At 46.7% G+C, this 24,923-nt stretch overlaps 1 protein-coding gene across 1 annotated transcript in view; it reads right to left on the bottom strand.

Moving 5' to 3' along the window:
- Window positions 1–18,776: 18,776 nt before the first annotated feature.
- PLXNA2 (plexin A2) overlaps window positions 18,777–24,923 on the bottom strand; it is a 158,664-nt gene continuing 152,517 nt past the window's right edge. Inside the window, exon 32 of the mRNA XM_065854699.2 lies at window positions 18,777–24,873. Coding sequence (XP_065710771.1) covers window positions 24,778–24,873 — 96 coding nt within the window. The 3' untranslated portion in view covers window positions 18,777–24,777. The remainder of the gene's footprint in view (window positions 24,874–24,923) is intronic.

Genomic DNA, 24,923 nt, shown 5'->3' on the forward strand with positions numbered 1-24,923 from the left:
ATCCCATGGCACTGAGCAGCATGGAGAAAAACTGCCGAGCTACTTCCGGCAGGACCAGGCTCAGGAGCTTTTCTTGACGGCAAAAATCAAATAAATTCTTAGAAATTTTAGTCTGGTACTGTAGGAAAAGAATAAAACAAACCAGCTCACGCTGAGCGCCCTCTTTGCACCGGAGTTGCAGGGGAGCTCTGGTGCAGCCTGTGGTGGGTCCCCATCTGGTCATCCTGCACCTCCCAGTACCATCCCACTCCTCCCAGTCCACCCCGGGGGCTCCCCCTTTGCCCTGCCAGGTTTCCTGCCATTCTCCTCCAGCACTGCTCTGGGCTCCTGAATGAAAGAAACCAACGGAATCATCCGGGTTTGGCTGCTGGCTTTACTTCACCTTTCAAAACCAGCCTAAAAATAGAGAGCTGGACTAAAAATAGGCGCTGACCGGGTCTGCCAGACACCGAGCACGGGAAGCTCGCGGGTTTGGTTTTCAGTGGAAGTCGGGCTGTGTTTAAATGACATTCCGCGTGTCAGAGATGCAGAGTTTCTGTGGGACTTACACGGACTGTGTGCGCCATCTGAATATGTCACACCAGGCCTTAGAACTCATTTTAGGAGAGTGACTTCAGCCAAGCTTGGCACAACAGATAAATCTAATATATCCTCAACTGAAGAACCAAAAGAAAAGAAAAAACCAAATCAGATTATTCTTTAATTGAAAGCACTGTCTTCAGAAGATTTTAGAAGACCTAGAGATGCTTCCACTCATCCAAGCATTCTCTTTCTGAGCCTCAGCCATTGCTGTTGTCCCCGTTGGGGACATGCGGCCTCCAGCACAGCACCACCAGCAGCCAGGCTTAAAAAACCCTGACCCAGCCTAACCAAGGGTAGGTCCAGCTTTGCTGTGTGATGTCCCTTCACGATCATGCTTCAGAGATACTGTGAGGCTGGTGAGTTTTTTGGCTGCGGGGGGGGTGTGTGTGTGTGTGTACACACCTCCAAGCGTGTTCTAAATATTCAGAATATCCAGCTGCGAACAGGCTCTTCAGTTATTTCCGTCTGTTTATTCAATGAGTGGAAGATAACACCTTGTCTCATTGATACAACTCTCTGTTTAAAGTGACCTGAGCACATTGCAAGCAAACACTGCAGAATTATTTCCTCCTTTCAGCCCACTAACAAATCTTTGCAGTTAAAAACTTAGAGGCCTAAATAAGAAACACACACGTGAATTATCTCGAAGCAGCCTGTATCAGCTGTATAAGGTTAACAACGGCTGAACTAAACATTTACGGGATCAAGTGTCCACATTTCAAATAGCATGGTGATGAAGGCTTGTTCACATAGACTGGGAATTTGTCCAAGTATTTAAGGGTGATTTAATTTAATTGTGAATGATGCAATAGACATATGGCTAGGAAGTTATATGCCAGGAAACATGTTTTCTATAAGTATTTTAGCAGGCAGATGGCATACAATAGTTTTGGTGTAGTCATTTCCTCACCTCTTAAAGCTGCTATTTTGGACAGATGAAATAATTAGATTCCCACCATCCTCCCAAGACACCAGAGGATGTGCAGCCTTAGAGGACTATTTCTGTAGAAAACCCTATCAAACAAATCAAACCTTAGGTTTACCGTATCCATTGCCATTCAAGGGTTACAAAACGTTTTCATAACTTTCCCACTTAAATCGAAAGCGAGCGAACATTAATGCTTTACAGCCCTCCCACCGCACGGGTGAGCACAGAGGCGTGTGGAAGCGCTTGGAGCGGTGCCACGCCACAACTAAACCCCAAAAGCCAGAATGTTGTGTGTCTCAATTCCCAGCCTTAGCAACCCAAACCACACCATTTCCCGGACAGACCAACGCTTTCTGGAAATTACAACCCATCTCCTACATCCAGCGTTCTCAGGCCTCCCAAGAAACGCTGCTGCGGGAGATGCAGCTTTCGGGAGTGGGATGAGCATCCCTGTGCCTGTGCTGGGACAGTCGGAGCACAGCGTAGAAGCTGCGAATCAAATGGTATTTGGGTGAGGCTTGGGTTATTTCTCCTATTAAAGCTCTTAGCAAAGCATTCCAAGATAAAATAATAATAACAGTAGTTTTTTTAACAAAGTAAAGCATCCCAAGATGCTCTTGGGATGACATCTTCTTTGTGTTAACAGGAGGCGTGGGACCTGAGTGAGGGGAACTCCAGTCTGGTGCAAACACAGGACACGAGTTCCCTGCTCCGAGCAGGAACAAACCGACTGTGATTCACCTAAGAAAGGGCAAAGAGCTCAAAAGCTTCCTTAATATTATCACCCTTATCATGATTTCCTTAAGAACTTGTCATCTATTTGTCTTACTGTGTTTGGTTTTGCACATTATTTGATTTATATTGTAACTCTTGGGGCAGGAAATGCTTCCTTTAGTAAGTGTTTCAGAGACGACATCCTGAGCCTTCTATCAAGGCATCACCCTTTGTGTAAAGGCCGTTCTGGAGAGATTACTGCCTTGATTTCTTCTCCAAAGCCACTCACTGCTGTATTCTTTTCCCAAGTCTTATTTAACTACAGTTCTTAGAATTAAAGAACAAATATATACATATATATTTTTTAAACTTGGGCAAAGTTTTGCCTCTTCATAATCCTCGCAACTCCATTTAATGAGTGCTTTCCTATTTATTGCCCCCTTGCATGGCTACTACTTATTCATTTACACTCAGCAGAGCCATTCCTCAGAGCAACAAAAAACCAAGAATATCAGACTTTTGATCTGAAGATCGTCTATTTTGTTCTAAAAAGCTTTTGGAAATCTTAAAAAAAAATGCATGGTTTCTCCAACTGTAATATACTGTTAATAAAAGTGGTGTATTGAAACAAATTACTTAGCATGATTATTCCACTAGAATCAATATCTTCAAATAATAAAGCAAATATGAAGCACACACATGACTACGTTCGAGCAAACCATATGGTGGATAGATTGCTGAACAATTTTATGCCTTAAACTTTTACTTGGAGATTATTGGTTCAAATCTAATCAAGGCTATGCTCATTTACTACCTTCTGTCTGTTCAGCACTTTGTAGGATATTACTAGGTCTTTAATCTAGTTTTAAGGGGCAGGCTACAATGTAAATCAAGTCACTTAAGCATTTTTTTCCGTGAAACTGTTCCCCAGATGCATATTTTCCACAGCAATACCGGAGGTTGAACGAGTAAGAAGGAATTGCCTTGAAAAACAAGGCGTGAATAGTCAAAACCAGAAGCCTACAGAAATCGGTAACTGCAAAACAGGGGACTAAATGTAAAGAAAGAAACTCTGGCACGGGATGGGCAAAGAGCCAGAAGATGCTTGACCAGAGCTGCTGATGTGACCTGGAACCAATTTACAGCACATGGAGCTCTGGGGACAGGAAACCTCCCCAACACCAAGTGCTAAACAAAAACCTTTGTTGTCTTCGAAAGGAATTCCTGCTGGCTTTGTGGCGGAAAGAACAAGATCCATGGAGATGGGATCTCACCACCAACACCCAACAGGGCTCTTCCCACCAGCTCGCATCAGGGTGAGCAAGAAAAGCCAGCGACAGCAATGAAACCTGGCTGAAAAGTCTTTCCAATTGTGCTCTTGGCAGCAACAGAGAACCAGCTCTTACTAAAGCCATGATAATGCCTCGGAAAGAGCAAGTGAGCTGATTACACATCTCCATAGGACGCGGCAGCATCGCTGCTGTCTGCACCAGGTACAGTCGAACACAAAGTGAGACCTTAGGTGGCTCCAGTCAGTGTGTTGATGGGATCAGATAGCCTCAAGATCTGGGGTTTTTTTGTTTATTTTGGGCTTTTTTTCTGGAAATATGCACTTTTTTTTGAATATACAAAAAATGACGAGTAGCTGCAGCAATCTAAGAGAATGGAAAGGAGAGGACAGAGGTGAACTCGCCATATTTCTGTTACCATCCATCACTACTTTGGGACTGTATCAGAGTCTCATTAACCTGGCTGGTTTCACTGACTGCTTTTCATTGCTGCACCATCCGAAGTACTTAACTATAATAAACAGCGGTACCACAAAACACCAATAAAAATCATTAAAGCATAAGTCTCATCATTTAGCACAAAGATTAGCTTCTCCATCCAGATCTGCAGACTGCTGATTGCAATTTATTTCTCCCATTTATGGATGTCATATGAACACGTGAGCTGGATTCATTGCTTGGGCTTTCCATCCATCACCAGGACTGCAGCAAGTCCATCGCGTTGATACACCAAGCGAACGCTGAGATACGTGAAATGCTTAATTTAATTTCAAATAAATATTATTTGCAATACTGTTAATTTTAAATGTGATAAAATTATAGAATATTTTTGGTTGGAAAAGACCTTTAAGATCATCGAGTCCAACTGTAAACCCAACACTGCCAAGTCCACCATTAAAGCATGTCCCTAAATGCCACATCTTTTAAACCCCTGAAGGAATGGAGACTCAGCAACCTCCCTGGGCAGCCTGTTCTGCTGCTTGATAACCCATTCTTCCTATTGGTCATCTTTAAATTTTAATGTATTTGCAAATATACTTTAAATATAGCCTACATCGCCTTTATTTCCAGGGAGGACTCCTCCACCGGCTGTGATTTATGTAAAGTGAGTACAGCCTAAAAACTCTGGTGGTATTTCTGAGAGAGAAAGCAAAACTGTAATTAGGAAATAACGGAACGGCTTTCACTCTGTGTAAATACCAGGTTAGTGCCAGGTGTTAGCGAAGCATCAGACGGGATGTAAAACTCATCAGTGGCGGCAGCGCAAGGCATCTTTAAAAGCACCAGGGGAAAAGGACGGGAAAGGGCTCTCATCTCCACCCCGGCAATTGCTGATAATAAAGTGCTGCTGTTTTCTACCTGGGAAATGAGGTCCCAGAGGTACGAGCCTTTCCATTTTTCAAAGGAGGGTTTGTTCAAATACAGAGACAGGAGCATCCTCAGTCATTACCAACCCCTGCTGCTACTGACCCACCGCACTGGAAACTGTAAAGGTCCGCATTCAAAATGTCCTTTTGTTTTGGCTTTAAAGTCATGTCCTTGGTCTTGGAGGAATAAATAAGATGAAACAGAAATCTAAGAGCCACTTCTTTGGTTGTCTCCTGAAGAGAAGGATGCAACAGCAAAACTATTTCAACTTCAGTGCTAGATGACCTGAAAAAATGACAGGGCTCTGCTAACGGTTATGAGCACACAGCTAAATCCAGACACCACTTATTTATTGATGTGTTTGTACAATAGGAGTGGCTGGGAAGGCTGCAGACTCCCAGGTACCTTCTGATGGCACATAATAAGCACAGACAACACAGGCCTACAGTGAATAATAGAACAAAAAGCTTCCAGTATCACTGAAAAAATCAAAGCGCATATGCAATCAGATGCTATCCAGTTAAACCTCCTGGGAAGGGGAGCCAGGGCCATCTCAGGAGACGTGGAGGAGGTGGGTATTACAGGGCAGTTGCATTAAAATATGAACATCTAGTGGTATTTGCATTTAAAATTATAGTGCTATTTTACCATACAAATTATGCTGTATCTCATATAATGCTATTGATAATGTCCAACTAAAGAAGCACAGAGAAAAAGACACCCAGATGCTGGACACAATCCCAAATGGATACTCTGAGCAGCCCAAGACACCACCAATCTTCCATCGCTCCCCTTTGCCCACCATCAATAAACACTCTGCTTTCTCCAATTACATTTTTCTTTCAGATATTTTTCTTTTCAGTACCGTCAAATGCATTTTCCCCCACGCGGTACCATGCAGGAATTACTGAAGGTCCTGACGTGATGCAGAACAATCTCCATCAGCTGCTTTGTGAGGAGCGGAGCTCTCAAATACGGGAATATTTCTGTTTGGCGCTTTTAGAAAACCTCTTCTGCAAGGGTCTCAAGCAACTACAATGAATAAAGAGCACCTTAATTTTATACAGACACGGGCACGGCTTTTAGTGTCGCTCACCATGACTTTGGCTGGGGCGCAGTCGGAGGGCTGAGGGAATTTGCACTTTAAGTTTGGGATGAGGGATGCTACAAATTGATGGTGGCTTCTTTTTTGTTTTCACCTCCAAGAACTTTTCGTCCGACCCTTTGGGACGCAGCATTTGTAATCGTGGGGAGAGCGTCGGTGATGAGAAGTGACGCCGCATCATTTAGCTAAAGCGCTCCGGTGACACAGGGCACACGATCGATACGTGGAGGCTGAGGCTCCATTACTTATAAGAAGTGCTTCAGAGAGCGCTTTGGAAACACAAGCCCTCTCCTGTGACCTCTCCTAGATGGTTTCAGATTAATTGTTACAGGTTTGTTCGTTTGTTTTTATGGAAGAAAGAAGATTTGTTTGCTTTTTTTTTCCCCCTGGAGTTTTACCATCATCTTTTCTCATTAGGTTGGTGGCAGGAGGTCAATAGAGTCCCCTCTCGGAGCAGATTCCTCCATCATTCGGAAGGGAAACTTTCAGAGCTGCAGCACTTGGGGACCTTCCCCAGCGTGTTGCTCCGTGCAAACTACAGAACACGCAACCACCTCCTCGCTTCTTCGTTAAACACAAAGCTTTATTATTACCACCAAAGCAAATTGTGGCTGCGTTATCCTCCAGGCTCAGGTTTGCTGGCTCCTGGACACGTTTCTGGTGGTGTTTTATAACCATGCACAGGCAAAAAGCAGAGCAGCACAGCTCTGCAGCCCTGGCTGCTTTGCTGAGGTTACTCAGTCCTTCCCACCCAGAGGACAGGGCCAGAGCTGCCTCCCCCACCTCTACCCATCCTCCTCATCGCCATTCTCTCTGCTTTTTGGTTTTCTTAATTATTTTGGAATCTAGAGAATAATCGGGCGTCAAATCCTGCAGAACAAATTGAACGTCAGGTTTTTCAAGCCATTCTAATAAAGCAGATGGTATCACAAGCCTGTAAATCTCCTCCCAACTTCAATGCCTCTAAACGCTGACAGATTATCCATTAATGGGCAGATTAATCCTCAACAGCAAAAACAGTGGAAAGGAAAATACACGCTTTTGTCTGCATAACAGGGAGAATGAACACGCTAATATGTACAGCTCACAGGAGAGCAGCAGCTCCATCCATTACCAGCACACAGAGCGACTGGCATAGCCCAGAGGTGCTGGAGCACAAGGCAATGGCTTCTTCCAGCCGCCCAGCACCTCATTGGGATCAACACAAGAAAAACAACCGCATGATGGAAGGGACAGGACCAAGCATCCTCATGTTGGTGTCTGCTTCCCAAACAGACCAAGTTATACAGCCAAATTTCTGATTATTCCTCTTTCCTGCTGTGCTGGGACAGGCCCCAGCCTTCCTGCTAACCAGAGCTATTCTTCTTTATGTTCCTTTTTGGCCAGCTCCTCTTTATTGGTCTCAACAGTAGCAAGTGCTACTTCACCGGCCATCGAACAGCCAAGTAAAGGCTTTTTGGTCCCCCATGTTGCCCCCACCAGCGCAGCATCCCCTTCGCGACACCATCCCCTCCTCTCCCCACTGCTGATTTGCTTGGCAGGTGTGAAATATTAATTGCCTCACATGGGAGCTTGGCTCACTGTCTGTCGCGTTTGACTGAAATATCATTCTCCGCCGCAAATATAATTACTGGGGGTCTGGATTTTAAAAATAGCCTCTCGCCTGCCTGTTAATTAGGAGCCGCGCTTTGCTACACGACGAGATATTTTGGTTAATTATGAAAGAGAAAAGGACAAATTTGTCACGTCTTTTGTTTTCGTTCCGCCGCGTCCCCCGGTGACAGCAGTGCCGGGCTGTGATGGACTGCTCAGCCCACAGCACCAGCTGCTCCCTCCCAGAACGGGGAGGGGGTCAGCACCGCCGGGGGGGCTGCTCCCACCTCCCCTCGCCGCCCAGAAGTTTAAACAAAGAACGTTTCAGTCGCTGAGCTTCACTCAAATGCTCCCTAATCAAATCCCCGATTGGATGCACTGAGGTGGTTTTATAAATCACCCAAAAGTGGTGATTTGAGGTGTTCTGGGTGTCCAAGGGACCCTCTCCCGCCCATCCTCGGCTTGGGCTGGCACCACGGCAGAGATGGCACTAGTGCGTCCTTCCCAAATTAAGACCCATCTTCTCATGCTTGCTCTACGCTCACACCAATATTCGTACGCATTTATGGTTTCTTTCTTAAAAAGAAGTAAAAAGCCAGTGCAAATAGAAGACAGTGACAATAAGTTTGGTCATGGCAGATGGAAGTGCTAACAGACCTCCCCTCAGCATCATGTGCTAATTAATAATGTGTTAATAAACCTCCAGAAGAATAAAGATCAATAGAGCAGCTGCATTCCCAGCCCAGGAGAGGGAAGGGCCAAGCGTGGCTTTATCGGCATGAAATTCCCGGTTACGGAAAGCAGGACCTACCCTTGGCACACGCCAGATGTGGAACACAGTTCTGCGTTAAACAAACTCATTTTAACGGGAGTCCTGGGAATAACCAGATGACCCCATGGTTGTGCCATCGGGGGGGATGTGGAGAAGCCAGAGGAACCAACAAGTGAGAGAAGGGATTGAAGAGAGAAGGAGGTGACAGTTTATTCCTTGACCTGATGCTTGAATCACCCGGTATTCAGGTCTATGCACGAGGGATACAGCCCATCCAGCATGGTGCTGTGGGTTCCCTCTGCCTTTGGCAAATGCAATTTTTAATTCCATATTTGTGAAAGATCAGCAGCAATAGTCCGCACTAAGATGCATTGATAGAAAGTTTCATAATTATTTATGTAATTATCCAGCGTTTCAAAGAACCCATGATAACAGCTTAAACTGATGTATTAAGCAGGCATAATAACTATTCCAACAATATTGAATGCTGTTCTGTCAAATAATCATTTCATGTATATGAAGAAAGCTTTCAGAAATAGCACCATAATTCAAGATGTTATCAGATTAATGACACAAAAATTCCATATCCTTTTCCTGGAGACAGAGAGAACTTTGTATATGGAAAATTAAATATGTATGTGTGGAACATACACGGAACTATCATACATCAAACCCAGTAAGAAATAATAGAAGAGGGACGGGAAAAAAAAGGCACTTATTTAGCCTAGAATAACTGTGGAAGCACTAACACTGCTTTGGAAACTTCTCAGGTAACGAATTAATCAGAAATAGATAATGTTGTGTCTGAACCAAGAGCCTGGGTGGTATCTCTGTGGCCCAAATTCCACCCCAAGACAGGTCCATATTGTCCTCCCAGTAGCTACTGCAGAAAATAATAATAACCAATATAATATAAGAATATCCCACTAAATGCGCTTGTCTTCAACTTCAACCGATACTTCAGTAACACTTAGAAGAGGGGCACAAATTTTATAACCTTGTGATGAAGATTAAAAAATAAAGCCCAGTAAAAAACCTTGTGAATTATTGAAACTGTAGCTCATTATAATGGAAGAAGCAAGCCTTTATTTTCAGTAAGTGACATAGGAGCAGAAAAATGGCAGGATAATGATGCTCAGGCAGAACAATTATTTCATTGTGATAGAGAAGCATAAAGTTTATCACACTACTACCCTGATTCACCCAGTTTAGGGACCAATAAATCATGAGGGTTTCTGATGTTCCACCTCTGCTGCTGGAACCTGCTCAGGGAAGCACCCCAAAAATCAATTTAGGCAGATGATAAGCTTCAAACACACTTAATTCTAATCGAATTGCTTAATGGAGAACCAACTAGAAACCAGGTTGGCAACAACATGTATATGTGGTCCATTGTTTTAGAAGATTCTGGTGCTTTTAAGTGGAAGGGTTGAAGTACGTGGACCACAACACAGAAAGCCGATCTGCTTGGTGCTCCATCACGTTGCTGCATCCTCAGCCCTTTTCTGCCCAAAGCACTGAATTTGTAGCAGCCCCTATTCCTCATTGAGCAACACAGAGCTCTGACACCAAAATATTGAGCTTGGACAAAAAGCAAGCTCGGGATTCACAAGGGTCCCACCCTTGGAGATGTCCAAGTTGAGGGTGTGATGCTCTTGACAATGATGAAAACCAGCTGCTCGCTGCCTAAGGCAGAGCAGAAAGGGCAACTTGTTTTTTCTCGATTGTAGGAAAACAGACGACAACAACAACAAAACACGCAGCAGGCACAATCCTTCCGCCCAGACATTTCAGGTGGAACCTACCGCAATGGCCGTGACCCAAGAGGGAGGAGAAGCTCCACTGGGAAGAGCTGCAAACCCTGCTGGTTACACTGACATTACACTCTCCTCTGGGTACGATTGCATGACACTTCGCCCATAGAACCTGTCAGCGTGCTGCACTGTGTAAGAGTGACAGAACTTTTATCAAGGGGAAATGTTAAGGCTTAAGTGCCTTTAAAATGCTGGCATCACTCACCATATGCGCTACCTCTTTTTGAATATTACACCCATTATATGTAATTCATTTTCCTCTTGGAGAAATATTAGCATGTACTTTTCTCCCCGTCAATCACTTTTTTTTTTTGACCTTTGCATCATCAGCCGTCTTTAAGAAGGTCACATTTATTCTGATGTCTATGCCTTTCAGAGCCTCCGCTAACAGCACCACCGAGTCAGGCTGGAAATAGGATTCTTCTACATTTATACAGCACGTTCCCTTCAGGGAATTCAAGCAGTTTCGAACTCAGTCCTGGGGCTCCCATCACTAGGGATTTCCAGCAGGGTGGAGATGAGCTGAAGGATCCCTGTGCTCACAACCAGCCCATGGAGAATCTCTTGCTGAAATACACTTTATCCCACCCATTTAACAAAACCCTTTAAGCTGAGCACCCAATTTGTAAGTTCTCCCTTCCTTTCACACTCCTTTTTCAAATGAGGCAACAGCCCTCAAGCTCAGAAGCAGAATAATATGTCCCAGGCCTCAGTTTGGCATTACAAACACTTTCAAAGCCAGTCAGTTTACAATCAACTGCCTCTACATATAGATTGGGATATTTTGTTTGTTTGTTCACCATTTGCTCCGCTATACAGCTAAAAATCCACATACTAGCTCGCAACAGGCTTGCGAAGATGAGACATCTGAGCCAATTAGTCAGGCTAGACCCTTGTTCTTGAGTTCAGCACTGACATCTTAACCGGAGAGAGAGGATTGTGTTTCATTGTCTGTGTGCATGGGGTCACAGACACACTCAAGACACAACCAGAGAAAAGCCAGATGAGATACAGAAAAGTGCTTTACAAATCAAGGTCCGATTTCACCCTTCACCTGGTGCTAACCCAGTGCGATCTGCTGGCGCTTTATGCCCCTGCGATCCCTCCAAAAACCTGCCCAGCACCTCAGCAGTGACCCGCAGGAGCTGCTCCGGGAGCTGGGCATCCAGGGTAGACAAATAGAAATCCCCCCCCAAAAGCGAGCAAACCACTAGATGGCAGAGCCCGGCGGGCGCTGGAGCATCCCCGCTCTGCTCCCGCCTTTCCTCCGCCCTTTTCCTCGCATTAAGCGTCTCCCGGGGGCGGTGACACGGCGGGTGTCCCCCCAGCTGCGCTTCCACCTCCCCCGGGGTGGGGAACGAACCCCTCGGACCCGCCCGGGGCGATGGGGAACCGGGCACCGGGAGCAGCAGCGAAGGAGCTGCGCTCTCATCAATTGCGTGCATAAATTATCTCCGTAATTACACCATATGCACAAATTGCACCATATTAATCACTATAGAATGCTAATTACTCTGCCCGCTGCCCTGGCCCCGGGGGACCCCCCCCCTCCCGGCGTCAAGCACCCCGGGGGTTTTGCTGCTGAGTTAAGCGGAGCTGGTGCATCCCCCGTGTTTGCCTTGGGGATGCTGGGGGGGTTTGGGGCGGGGTAGCCTCTCCCAAACTGGGTAATTAACCCAGCTGCAGGGTGTGGCGAGGGAGAAATTCCTGTCATCTCCGTGAATGGGAGGCGGTGGGGAGAGCCATTTGTTTTCATAAGGCTCTTTTCTGCACGTGTGTATGCGTTTGGTGGCTGGTGCTGTGGTTTTGGGGTTGTAATTGTGCTAACAGATGCTGGGGGAGAGAAGATTCAGTCCTGGACCTCTTGTCCTGCTCATTACTGCCTCTGTGAGTGGGCACTCGCCCCCCCCCCCCCCCCAAAGCTGCTGTTTAACGAGCCTCACTCAGCAGCAAGAATCAATTAATAGTCAAGCACCTCGGCTCAGTCTCGGTAAATGCAAAACCATGGAGTTAAAGCAATAATAACTGGAGAGCAAACCCTCGCGTAATCGTCCACCACAGGTCAGCCACAACAAACCCGGGCTCTGCCATTAAGCAAAATGCACATTATTGGCGGTGTGGGCTCAGCTCCGTCCTCCCCCCAGTACCCCACACCCTGCTTCCCCATCCCAGCCAGCTGCAATATTTCAGGTGCCTTATTGGTGAAATGCGCGGCACGAAGGAAATTAAAAACCCTACTGTATGTAAATGGCAACCTGTGCAAATGTGCTCAGGAGCTCTGGGGAAGGAGCAGCTGTGATTTGCCAAGCCAACCAGAAAATTAAAAAGATTGTTTTATAAACACGCAGAGGTTGTGTGTGTGTGTGTGTATGGATGTGCACAGGTGTGCAGGGGTGGCGCCAGCATCAGAGCCATGGATCCCCTCCATTCCTCGCAGGAGCAAGGGCGGGGAAGGATTTACAATCCTTTGGTTCTCTAATCCCTTCTGCCAAAGAACTTTCATCCTGAGAGCAACAAAAGGCAACTGAGAGGGACGTGATCTGCAGCTTTGAGCTTCAGGGTAGGTAATAAGGCAGTTGAAAGTCTCCTTCCCTTCCAGGTCAGCGCTTTGCAGACAGGTCAGGGATCCATCTGTATGTTTAACCCCCTTTTGAAGTGAGGAGGACTCCCTTGTTTTCAGGGCTCAGCAGAGATGGGAAAACTCAATCCGGTTCAGAACCTTGCAGGAACCCAACACCTGAGGTGCACAGGAGATGCTTTTGCTCGAGACTTATCCTGCAGCCAAACTGAGTTCACTGACAGTAACACAGCTGCAGAGAAACGACTCGTCTTGCATTCTTTACCCACTAGACCTGCATATATTTCTTGCTGCAGGTTACAAGAATTCGCTCTTACACTGTAACTTAATGAGGTGTCTTAAATGTGGCTCTAATCACAGCATTAAGGTAACGGTCACTGCGTTCAAACTGGGGACTGCAAACTTCTTTCCTGAGCAGACAGCTCTGCCGCATCCTCAATAATCCAAAAATCACATCCATACTAATCACTCCACAGATTATTACTCAACCCATATCCATTACCAACCTGCTAATCCTCCAGCCCGTGCACTGGCCTATTGGCTTCCCCACCGACCGGCTCCTCGCTGCTCCTCTGAGGATGGAGAAAGAGATTCTGCCTTATTTCAGAGGAGCATCCTTGGGAGCGAGCTCCCCACAGAGCGCCCTTAGCAACCCTGTACCAAGAGGCAGTTGATTTATTCATGTATGTGTGTAAATGAGCACAGGGGACGCATTTCCCATGGCTGGTACACACCAAGCCCTGGCAGCACCCTACTGCTCCAGCTCCTGCTCAAAGAATACTGTTCTTGTGTGCTGGATGGCAAATTACAGCATCTCCAGAAGGTGATTTAGCTCAGTTGGGGTACCATCTTCTACAACAGCTGATCTCTCTTATATACCTGCAGCAGGAGAGGTGAATCCCAGCAATTAGCATGAGAGAAGCTGCTGTCCAGGGCTGTTATTTTGCTGCCAGCCTCACAGCCAGTGGTTTGTAATCCTTCTGGAAGCATCAGGCTGTCGTCCTACTTCTACTTGTGTTGACAAAAAGGCCAGACCATGCACAAAGCGATCCTTTCGAGTTCTCTCCCAAAGTGGATTTGAGTCTTTCTGGTGCTTGATGTATTTGTTTGGTGGATTAGTTCTGTGCGACTTGCCCTGAGCCACTTCCCTCTCGGGCAGGGTGCTGGCCCTCTGACCCATGCTTGTCAAAGGCTAAAATGCTCTTTGAGCACATATAAAACATGCATGAGGTCTGTGACCTAGTCTATAAACTCCTGTAGAGCCCGAGGCAATGCCTTTGTGGCGAGCTCAGAGAGATTGAAGGTGTCTGCCGCAAAAATCAAATGAACGTCAGAAGAACGCTTAAAAACTCGTGCGAGAGCAGCTCTCCCCCCGAGATCATCCCAACACTTCCCTTTGTGAAGGCTGAACGTGGCAAGAAAAGAGAAGAAAATAAAGAAGTTTTAAGCATTTATATCTTTTCCTCAAAGCTCAGCCTAATGGAGTGCTAACAAAAGAGAAAACGCTTTCTCCTCTCCGGGCAGCCGGCGGTGGCTGGAGCAGAATGACAATGTGCAGCCCAGCCCCGTGTCCCCGTGTCCCCCCGGCCACAACGGGTGCGAGTGTCCAGAGCCAGCCCTGGCACCCAGCGGGGCCTCGGCTAATGAATGTCCCCGCTGCTCCCGCAGTGCCTTTTATCTCAGGCTCTCCAAATCTAATTAAAAATCTCCCAGCACCTGCATTAAGGGATGGAAAAGCAGCTCCGTTGTATTTTTCAGGGGGGAAGCACGCAGGTTGCTCACATGGAAAGGCAGCAGCAAAGATGCTGTGAACCGCAGAGGAGAATAATTCCACTGCAGGAGTAAATGTAGATTTATTGCTTTGAAACAGCAGGAGGCTGTGGGAGCTCCCGCTTTTGTGTCTATGGAGCTGGAGGTCCCAGTGCTGGGCTCTTTGCTTTAGCCTGTAGCTGGGTCTCAGTGGTTCTTGTTGTGATAAGAAAAGGGGTGATGGCTCTAAAATAGAACAGGGGAGATTCAGGCTGGACATGAGGGAGAAATTGTTGGCCCTGAGGGTGGTGAGAGCCTGGCCCAGGTTCCCAGAGAGGTGGTGGATGAACCATCCCTGGAGACATCCCAGGCCAGGCTGGACGGGGCTCTGAGCAACCTGAGCTGGTGAAGATGTCCCTGCTCAAGGTGAGGGCTGAGCAAAGCAAAGCCACAATGCAAAAGGGCAGTTTTCAAATTGTATTGACCATTGCCAATCTTGTTTTCAATGAGCTACAAAGCAGAAACCCCCTGTTTTGTGTTTCATACTGCTACGAGTCCTTTAGGCCTGCTCCAAAACAGAGGTGGTGTGAGATGAGGACACATGAACAGCCCCATGGGGACCCAGTTAAGGATCTTGGGAAAGAGCAGGATCTATTTATTAACCCCCAAACACAGATGAGCCTTCTTCCAGGAGCAATAAGGGCAAAACGGCAGTCGTAAAATTCCAGTAATCAAATGTGAAAAGAACAGCCTGATTCATTAACACTCAGACAAGCTGATAGAGACATTCTTAATTATCAGTATTACCATAGAGTTAATTTTTACCTGAGTTGTTTAAGCCTGGCCACCCTTCCCTTTCCTTAGACATTTTGCCATGGGGCAGAATTGAACATTTGTAATTAGATTCCTTCACTGGAGTTAATTATGAAGTGACAATAAAGCCTGAGTGGTTTCCATTTTCATAACCATTACTTAGAAAGAAAAACAAATCCTTTACTTTGGCATCAATACTTTCAATGTGAAGTTTAACATGAACCCTGGGGTATACTCTTGATATAAATAGATATAGACACGTTCATGTTGCATTATGCTTTACATCTATTCTTTATATTGTGTTGTAATACTTCCACATTATTTTTATATACACTTGCCTGCGCAAACACATCAATATACTGGAGCAGATACAAGATTTCTCTTCTGGAAGATCTCGAAGCTACTTTTCATCATGTTGATGTCAGACCAGTATCCCCCATTACAACTTTAATACTTTTCAGGTTCCAGCTTGACCTGGGGTCCTGAGCATCCCACAAAGTAATTCTGGATTAGGGAGGAGGGGTTTTAACATTAGCGATGTGCTCCATTTTAAGCAAAGAAGTGCCCAATCAGCACTAAGCTAAATTTCCATTATGACTGAGTTAGCCACTTAAATATAACAAGAACACGCATGGTTATTGGAATAAAAAGCAAGATTTGTGTGGTTATCACTGCCAGTTTAAGATTGCTGTCTGATTACATACAATTATATGTCACCCTCTAGCTAAGCATTCACAGAGGAGAAAAGATGCTGGAATTTAAACAGGTCAATATTAATGCCAGGATTGTATTTGATAATTGAAAGTGTCACCTCCATCAGCTCGCCCTGATAACCAGGCTTGAAAAGCCAGCGCCGGGTTGTCCAAAATTTACAGAGCGGCGGCGATTAACCAACAGGGCAATCCCATCTATTCCGAAGGTGAAACAAAAGCTGCTCGGGGGGGAGCACAAACAAAGCGAAGATGGGGGGGATGGAGGGTAAATTGCGGTTTGCTGCTGTTTCAGAGAGAAAAGCTGCCCCAGGTACCCACAGAGCCGCGATCCCCCAGTACAGGTGGGTACCAGGTGCTTTCCATTGAGATATTCGCTTCGACCCACAACCTTAAGCAAGTTAGGTCCAAACCTTTTGCCTCCCAAAGCTCAGCTTTGTGGCTCTTCCCTCTTCGGACATGGAAAATGATAGAGGCATCTAAACCATCTGCATCTTATACAACCTTTATTAAGCACCACTTGATCCTGTCAGTGCCGATTGAGCCCTGTGAAGCGCGTGCCAGATAAAATGTAATTTTTAATTGACTACTCTTATTATATTACATATATTAACAAGGTCTGGATGAATACAAATGACCCCATGGTCAATGCTGTCGATTCGCATTGAAGTTTCTTTCGCCTTTGCTGGGCTGAACGAGTCAATAATCTCTTAAAGGTCGTGCATGGGATGAGATGTGTCCTGGCAAGAGTCATCCTCCACTAAAACCCAACGGCCACCAGCAAGATCAGCATCTCCAGAGGTCCCCTGGAATATATAACACCCCACCCCGCTCCTCCAGCCCTTAGGAAAGCCCTGGGAACCTCAGATCTGTTTGTATTTTAATCTTGGTCCTCCAGCCCTTAGGAAAGCTCTGGGAACCTCAAATCTGTTCACATTTTAATCTTGGTCCTCCAGTCCTTAGGAAAGCTCTGGGAACCTCAGATCTGTTTGCATTTTAATCTTGGTCCTCCAGCCCTTAGGAAAGCTCTGGGAACCTCAAATCTGTTCACATTTTAATCTTGGTCCTCCAGCCCTTAGGAAAGCTCTGGGAACCTCAGATCTGTTTGCATTTTAATCTTGGTCCTCCAGCCCTTAGGAAAGCTCTGGGAACCTCAGATCTGTTTGTATTTTATTGTAGGTATAAATGCAGACTAACCCAAGGCACAAGTGAAAAACAATCATCTCCTCTTTGATTCCCTAACTTCAACAATCCATGTAAAAATTGACTCAATATTGGGGGAATATTACAGAAAATTCCAGTTCTGCGCTGGAGCGGTTACAGGACCCCCAGCATCAGAGAGCCCATGGGATCCACCTGCTGAGGTTAAAATCTACTGGTTTAAACTGGGAGGCGGCAGGATGTGGCCCAACTGCCTTCCTGAGGTTCACGTCAAGCTTGGCTCTCAATTTGAGGAGAACAAGACAAAATGACCTGCCTGAGGAGCAGACTGCTGCGCTGATGGGATATATTTGCATTGCCTTCAAACAGGAGCAGCTCCACATCGCCCTGTTAGTGCGACACTAAAACAAACGGATTCAGTGTCAAATATCTGCAAAAACTACGTCTTGGGGCAGCACTGAACTCCCTGCTGTGATCCACAGCGTGCTGTGCCTTCTCCTTCTGGGTTAGATTGATCCTCTTTGGTACCTAATTTAGAAAGGAAAAAAAACCCACACCCTAAAATCCTTCAGAAAAAGCAGTAAGACCTCTTGTTCCAGATCCCCACGTTTCTTTTCTAATGCTTCCTTAAGGGTCTCAATTTTTCTGTCACTTACCATCATCCAGAGTAATTTGGGGCTGTTAGAGAAAGTTCATTGCTGTAATTGCAACCATATTGGTCATTAAAGTTGACAGACAGCTGCTGAAGAAGTCACTTGCTGATTCCTACTGCTCAGCTCATGCCTCTCAGCGCTCGCTACAATTTTAGCTTGAATTTATGAAATGGAAGCAAATGCATTTTACCTGAAGGACTGATAACTTCAAGGAGGGGAAAAGACATTAAAAACTCATCCAGGCCTTTTATTTGCAAACAGCGTTTGCCTGCAGCATCGCTCGGTCCCACGGAGCTTCCCTGCATCCAATGCGCTTGGTTTTGCATTTATTACTGGAAAATGTTTCCCTGCTGCAATTGGGGAAGTTGCTTTTCCAAGGGTGAAGCGTAGGGGCAATCCCAGACCCCCATCCAACCCAATGTCACCCCCAGCATCACTGGACTGGGGTTATTTCCAATTTCCAGTGCCCATCTATTGCTGGTGTGATTCAGTAAGTAAATATTTCTCACCCGTAGACTCAGCTCACACAATAAATGCCCCACACCACGTTAGAAAATAAGGACCCGCTCAGGAGGGCTTTTTTAACCAGTAAACTTTATTTATATATAACAACAGTACAAAGTGAGTCCTTGGCTTGCAAAATAGGAGTGTTTCATATTTACAATAGGTACACAATAATATATTAGAATAATAACAAAACCCCCTTTTTTTTTTTTATCCTTGGAACATTTTTAAATACTTAAACTTTCTTACATTTTTTTTTCTTCCACAACACTTGTAAAAACAACAAAAAACCAGACAATCATCTTAAAAAAAATATAATACAGAACTCCAGTGTGTCAAGTATAACGGGGAGGGGAGGAGCCAGAGAACGATACGGTGGAATGGGTATGGATACAAACCAATTCATTGTTCCTGTCAATACACAAATCCCTAAAACTGGCATGGATTTATATTTCTGGGGGAAGGGGGGGGAAACGGGCAGAAGAAATCAGAACCGGTTCCACGGCTGATATCTCTACATTCTGTGACAGTTTTGGGGACTCCACAAGTTCTAGTACCTGTACATTCCCTTCCCTTTGCTGCTTCCCACCGCTTCTCCTAACGGCCCCCAAGGTGCCATTAGCACAGAAACACTCATTGGTAAGAGAAGGAACACTCATCAGTAAGAGAAGGAACACTCATCAGTAAGAGAAGGACATTTTAACCGCAGTATATTTCGAAGCTACGAAATAACGTGGCGAAATCAGCTCATTTACCTTCCGCCGGCTCCTCTTGCAGACGCGCTTTTCCGCCGCCCGGTCCGTGAGACTGAAACATCCCATGGAGAAGCTATTGCATAAACTTCCAAGCTTATTTCAAATAAGAGGTATTAACAAAAACATCTCAAAGAAAAGGCCATACGGGAGATTTCGTGTTTGATCTGGCAGCCTCAGGAGGCTCAGAGAGTTTGGGATATTGTCCATGCAATTGGATGGACCCTGCAGGTCTTCTGAGCACGTTCTAAGCTGCAGGAACGTCTATGTTTTCAGTATTATATTCCACTTTTACAAAGAAAGGAGAGGAATGGGTAACATGGGGGCAAACAGGATCTGAAAGAAGGAGGACACGGACACCCCCGTGCTCACAGCGGGGACAGCGGCCGCTCTGCTGTGCCTTCCCCAGAATGGGACCACCACCCAAAGCTGGGGACACTTCATGGCAAACAGCGGCTTTGGACTAAGCCTTCCAGGCGACAAAAATCGGTTCGGAGACTCCCAGCCCCTTCCCCTGCAAAACTGACCTGCCCCAACCTACACTGAAATTGCACATTCGGGGTTGCTTGGCTCAGTGGATCCCGAACGGCATCTTCTTCGCAGTGCACAGCGGCATCTTTTCCTCTGATTATTTCCCCGCCGAAGGTCTAATTAAAAAGAAAAGCGGCATCCTGTCCATGTGGGTGCTGCGTGGCCTCTTAGCTGCCACCAGCACTTCGCCTTTGACCTCCAAGCCGCTGGTTTTGGTGGCCTTGGGTGAAGGTCGGGGCGGCGCGGGAGTTTTCACCGAAGACACATTCACTAAACAGACGGAACTGCTCACCGAGCTCTACCTAGTACGCAACTATATACAACGTCGCAGCTCCCTGCGTTATTGGCTTGTGGTTTATGGTACAAATGCAATTCTGAAATAGGATGGCTGAAGCTTTGTGGCATTTTAATGCCTCTTTGATGTCATTTATCCTTCTCTGAATTTTTTTTTTTTATATATTATATTTTTTTCTCCAGGGTCCAGTCACTCGTGAGCTTCCCCCGATGTCCCAGCTTATTCAAGTCAAGTCTATCCGAGTTTCTTTGAGTTTGGCGAGCTGAGTCCCGGTGGCTCTGACAGCACTGGAAAGGGGATGGAGACGAGCCAGCTGCTCCAGGGAACCGGCTCCGGGAGCATCACGGGCACCGTGCTGGGACCTGCTCTGCCCCTTGCCAACCTGCTGCTCCGGGGACAGGGTGAGAGCAGCGGGCAGGTCTCTCCTCACCCCGCTGGCTGCTCGGGACTTCTGGAAATAGGACCTGTTTGTAGGTCGTGCCCACCGGAGGAGGGAAGCGCTCCAACCCTTTCCAACCCGCTCCAACTTAAACGACTTACCCGAAGTGCTCGGAGCCAGCAGCGTGCCGGAACGCGGCCCCAGAGCTTTAAGTCCTTTTGCTTTAGTCCTCTACGTGCCCACCCAAATTGTTTCCTACGTTGTGACATTTTTTTTGGTAAAGTCCAGTTGCGGGTAGGGGAGAGAACTTAGGCGGGGACGGGCCGTTGGGATTTTAAGACAGTGTGTTGAAGGCACTGCTGTGATGAAGGTCTCTGGTGCCACCGTGTCAAGCGGCCGCACTCGCCATCCCCACCGCGCCACAGCACCGAGACCCTGCGGGAAGGCATTGCCGAACGGCACGGCCGCGTCCAGCATCCTTCAGGATGAACCCCCCCCGCCTGGGATGCTGCCCACCCACGGCAGGTGGTTTTTACTTCTCATCGCTGGTTCCCACTGGGTTTTCACGCAGCTGTGGACTGGTCCGTGCTGGATCGCCCAGAGGCTCCAGTGCTTTGGCCGTGCTCATCTCTCCTGCCTCCCGTTAAACGTAAATCCATCCTTTATGGCAAAGCGTGGACCACTCGATGTCCACATCCTCTGGACTTTGGTGGGCTGCAGCATTGTGGTGCTCCACAGCAGGGCTCATGCGGAGGAGACAAGCTTGCCTGTAAGTTAGACTCCTGTATATGGGTTTTTAATAAAGGCTTTCAAGGTGGAGAAGCGTTTGATTAGCACCTCGCTCCCCCTTGGAGTGGGTGCTTTGATAGCTCATGAGCAGAAGATTAAATAGAATTATTTAAGCGGTGACACCAGGCAGAGAGATTCCGGAAAATGACGTCTCCCACTTTGATGTCGAAATACCTGAAATGAAGTGAACTGGAGAATCAAAACACCAACTGGCCTTGCAGGAGGAAGGGGGCAATGAGAGGGATGTGAAATCGTTTCATCTAAGGCAAAGTCATCGCCCCCTCCTGACCAAATCTCGAGTCCAGTTTGCTGCAAGGGTGAAGAAAATGCCATTTTGAGATCTGAAGCTCCCTCTTCTCAACAGAATAACTGAAAAGCCGGATGCAAACAGGGCTATAGATTACAAGTCCTTTGTCCCAAGGGGATAAGTTGCCTTGTTCCATATAATTGCCTGTAAAGATCCATAATTCATGTCAACCACCACAAGCAGACACTTGGTAGATTATTTACAGGCCGCCCCTTCCAGCCAGCACTGTGCTGTTCCCTATGCCATCCTCCTAATGTCTTTTCAGATGATGAAGAAGAGACCTTTCTGCTGCCTCCTTCGGAAGCCAGTCGGAAGTGTGGCAACTTACTGGTTTGCAAAGTGCTCCTGCTGCTTTCCCTTTTCCTCCTCTGCTCAAATTCCTCCCCCAGCACCGAAAATCCAAGTCCACCTCTCCTTAGTGCTCTGGTGTATTCATGGAATACACATCCCGTGTTTAGTCAGCGTGGACACGTTGGATTCTTTTAATGTGCACGGAGCACCTGGAGCCCCGGGGATGGTCGGGGACCTTTGCCTTTGCTGAGAAAACACTAGGGAAGGGGGAATGACAAAACGCTTGTAGAATCATTTTGGTTGGAAGAGACCCTCAAGGTTGCTGAGTGCAACTGTTAACCCAACCGGCACTGAACCACATCCCCAAGAACCACATCTACGCGTCTTATTTTTCTTTTATGGGGTGTTCCTGGCCAGAGGGCAGAGAGCAGGAGGAGCAAAGGAGATGTAAAATCAGCTACGCAAAAGCCTCTCAGATAGATGTGAAGATGAGAGAACCGCAGCGCTGCAGGGCAAGCACACACTGACCAGCCCCCAGGGGGATGAAAAGCCAGGTCTTTGCTTCGGGCAGTACTCACATTCTGTGAACCCTGCAGAGATAACTATTCAGACCAACATTTAGAAGCGTTTGGAGACTGTTTGGAGTGTTTTCTTTGGGTTTCAGGGTACCGTAAGAATTTGGTGAGCGATTTTCAGATGAATACCCAAGACAATGACCACAGCTAGAATACAGATCTAGAAATCACTGCGTGCCGGATCACTGTGAACAGCAGTTAACAGAAACCCGTAAAACATGAGACCTGGAGGATGTCAAAACCTGACACTCCGCAATCTCCCATAACAGCCCAGCAAAGGAGCAGGGCAGGCTCATTCACCAGAATTTAACAGGGCAACCTGGATATTCGCACATTTTCTGTCTTTAAAACGAGATTCACTGTGTAGAAGGATCCCTGGGAAGGGAATTCTCCTGATAACGGGCAGCACGAATCCTGCTCTGCTTCTCAGTCTGTTTCTGGCAGCTCTCTCCTTATCTCAGTAAATCCCAGCCCTCCAGTTCCAAAGCTCAGGCCGTAGTAAATGTCAAGAACTTATTGCACGAGGTTGATGATTATCAGTATTTTCTTCCAGAGCATTAACAGGGCCCAGAGAAACTCACAGAAGTGGATTACCAAAAGTAAGCGGACTTGGCATGGCTTTTACTGAACGGTAATTAAACCAACAAGTTTCCTGAGTATTTCCCTACGCGCTTCTCGCTGTCGCTGGTTCCCCTTAGGGCTGCGTCCCGAGGCCGAAAGCCAGCAGCTCTCTTGGTGCAGCCCATGGGGACCCTCTCAGGGCTTCTCTGGGCAGAAACCATGGAGGAGGGGACAGATATGAAAATGGATTTTCCTTCGATACCCGCTGGCTGCAAACGGAGGTCCCAGGCTGCACAGCCCTGCCGAGCTCACGCAGTCAATACTTACATTTCCATTACACCTCATCGCCCTGTCCTCCCCACTGCAGCCTGCACAAATATCAATGTTTATTACAGGGAGAAATATTTACAGCGTTCCTTCCCCTCCTGGCGCTCTACAGAGGGACACACATAAGCTTTGGTGTCTTTTTAAAGAAACAACACTGACAAACACTTGCCTGTCACTGGCCACATGAACACACGCCGTGGGGGCCAGCGAGGAACCGAATATCACAACAAGACGCCGAGACAGAGACAACACAGCAGCACTAGCTGGCCCCTGGAACACTGGTTTAGCTTTTCCCTTGCCTGGAGCAAAGATTTCCTTCCCTTCCCCAGTGGAAATTCCAATCCCGAACCTGACCCCGGGCAGCACCGCGAACACCGGCAGAGAAACGCAAAGGGAGCCCGTGCTGATCAGCTCTGCAAGTCAAACAGAAAAGCAATAAATATCTCATCTCACTCCAGCCAGTCTTTTCAAGTATCGCTCACTGTAAACACTGTAAACATCGGGGGTTTGTTGTCTTATTTACTGCAAGAAATAAGAGGCAGTTGTCGGAAACCACCCCAAAATGCAAGCGGGGAGGTTTCACCGCAGCTCTGCCCGGTGGGGAGAGGGTGGCTGGAGGCTTCTGCACAAATTGTACCGGCAGAAACCAGCAACGTGCCGACCACGGCTGGATGTGACCATGGCCGTGACCATGGCCGTGGCTGTGACCATGACCATGGCCATGACCGTGACCATGGCCACAGCACCGCCAGGTCACCGTGGTGGCACCGGTGCCCCGCGAGGCGCTACGGGGCTGGAAAAGGGGAAAGCACTTAAAATCAAGATCTTCCCTTGTTCGACAGTAAACGGGATTTAAAAAAAATAGATATATATTGACACTATATAAATACATCGATAAAGCTGGATTTCAAGACAGGTTGGATGATCTGATGGTTTTGCAATTGAATATAGTTCCTTCTAGAGGCTATAAGTTACTCAGCCACTGAACTATTTTCTGGCTAAACTGCTATTTTACTTGTGTAAAAAGGTGTGGTGCAAACTTGTGCTCGTAATTTTTTAGAAGATCCCAAAAAGAAGAGAATTGCGGTTTTCCAGACTTTCCAATTGGCATAAGAGTCTGTTCGCAGCATTTCTGAGCCGCATCCTCGGGTTCTCTCGAGGACAGGACTCAGAGCTCGTTGCCAGGATTATCTCTGTGGCCTCTGTGGTTTTGCTCTATTTTTTTGTTTCTTTTTCTTCCTTTCTTTTTTTTTTAAAAAAACCCTTTAATTCAAGTTTGTTTTCTAATATACATCAAACAATTTTCATGCAAAGCAGCAGTTATGGAGACATCCAGACTTTCCAGGTTCCTTCTTCCCACGTATGCTCGATAAAAATGATCCATCTTGATTTGCCTTTGATTGAGATGATTTGCCTTTTCCTCTTCCTGCCTTTTCAAACCGGATCCCGAATGATTTGGAACACAGTCAATCCTTGGGCCAGTCTCTGCTCCCTCCAGAAGAGCCTTGGTATTTAGATGTGTCCAGCACCTTTTCCTGCTTGTTCTTGCTGTTAATTCCCGCTTCTTCTCCCTCTTAATTCCCGAGAGTCCGTGCAAACCTCTGCCCTTTGCTGTTCGTGAGCTCCGCGGCCATTCTTCAGCTCTCGATAGACATGGCACCAATAAGTTGCTCTACTTTGTACGCCAGACGCTGCCGCCGTGCCTGTTCATCCTGCTCCAAAGCCCCAATGAGCTGGTACGGAGAAAATAAAAGGGGAGGGGGAAAAAAAACACCCAAACAGA

This window comes from Patagioenas fasciata, chromosome 21 (genome assembly GCF_037038585.1).
Source record: "Patagioenas fasciata isolate bPatFas1 chromosome 21, bPatFas1.hap1, whole genome shotgun sequence".
Classification (NCBI taxonomy): Eukaryota; Metazoa; Chordata; class Aves; order Columbiformes; family Columbidae; genus Patagioenas; species Patagioenas fasciata.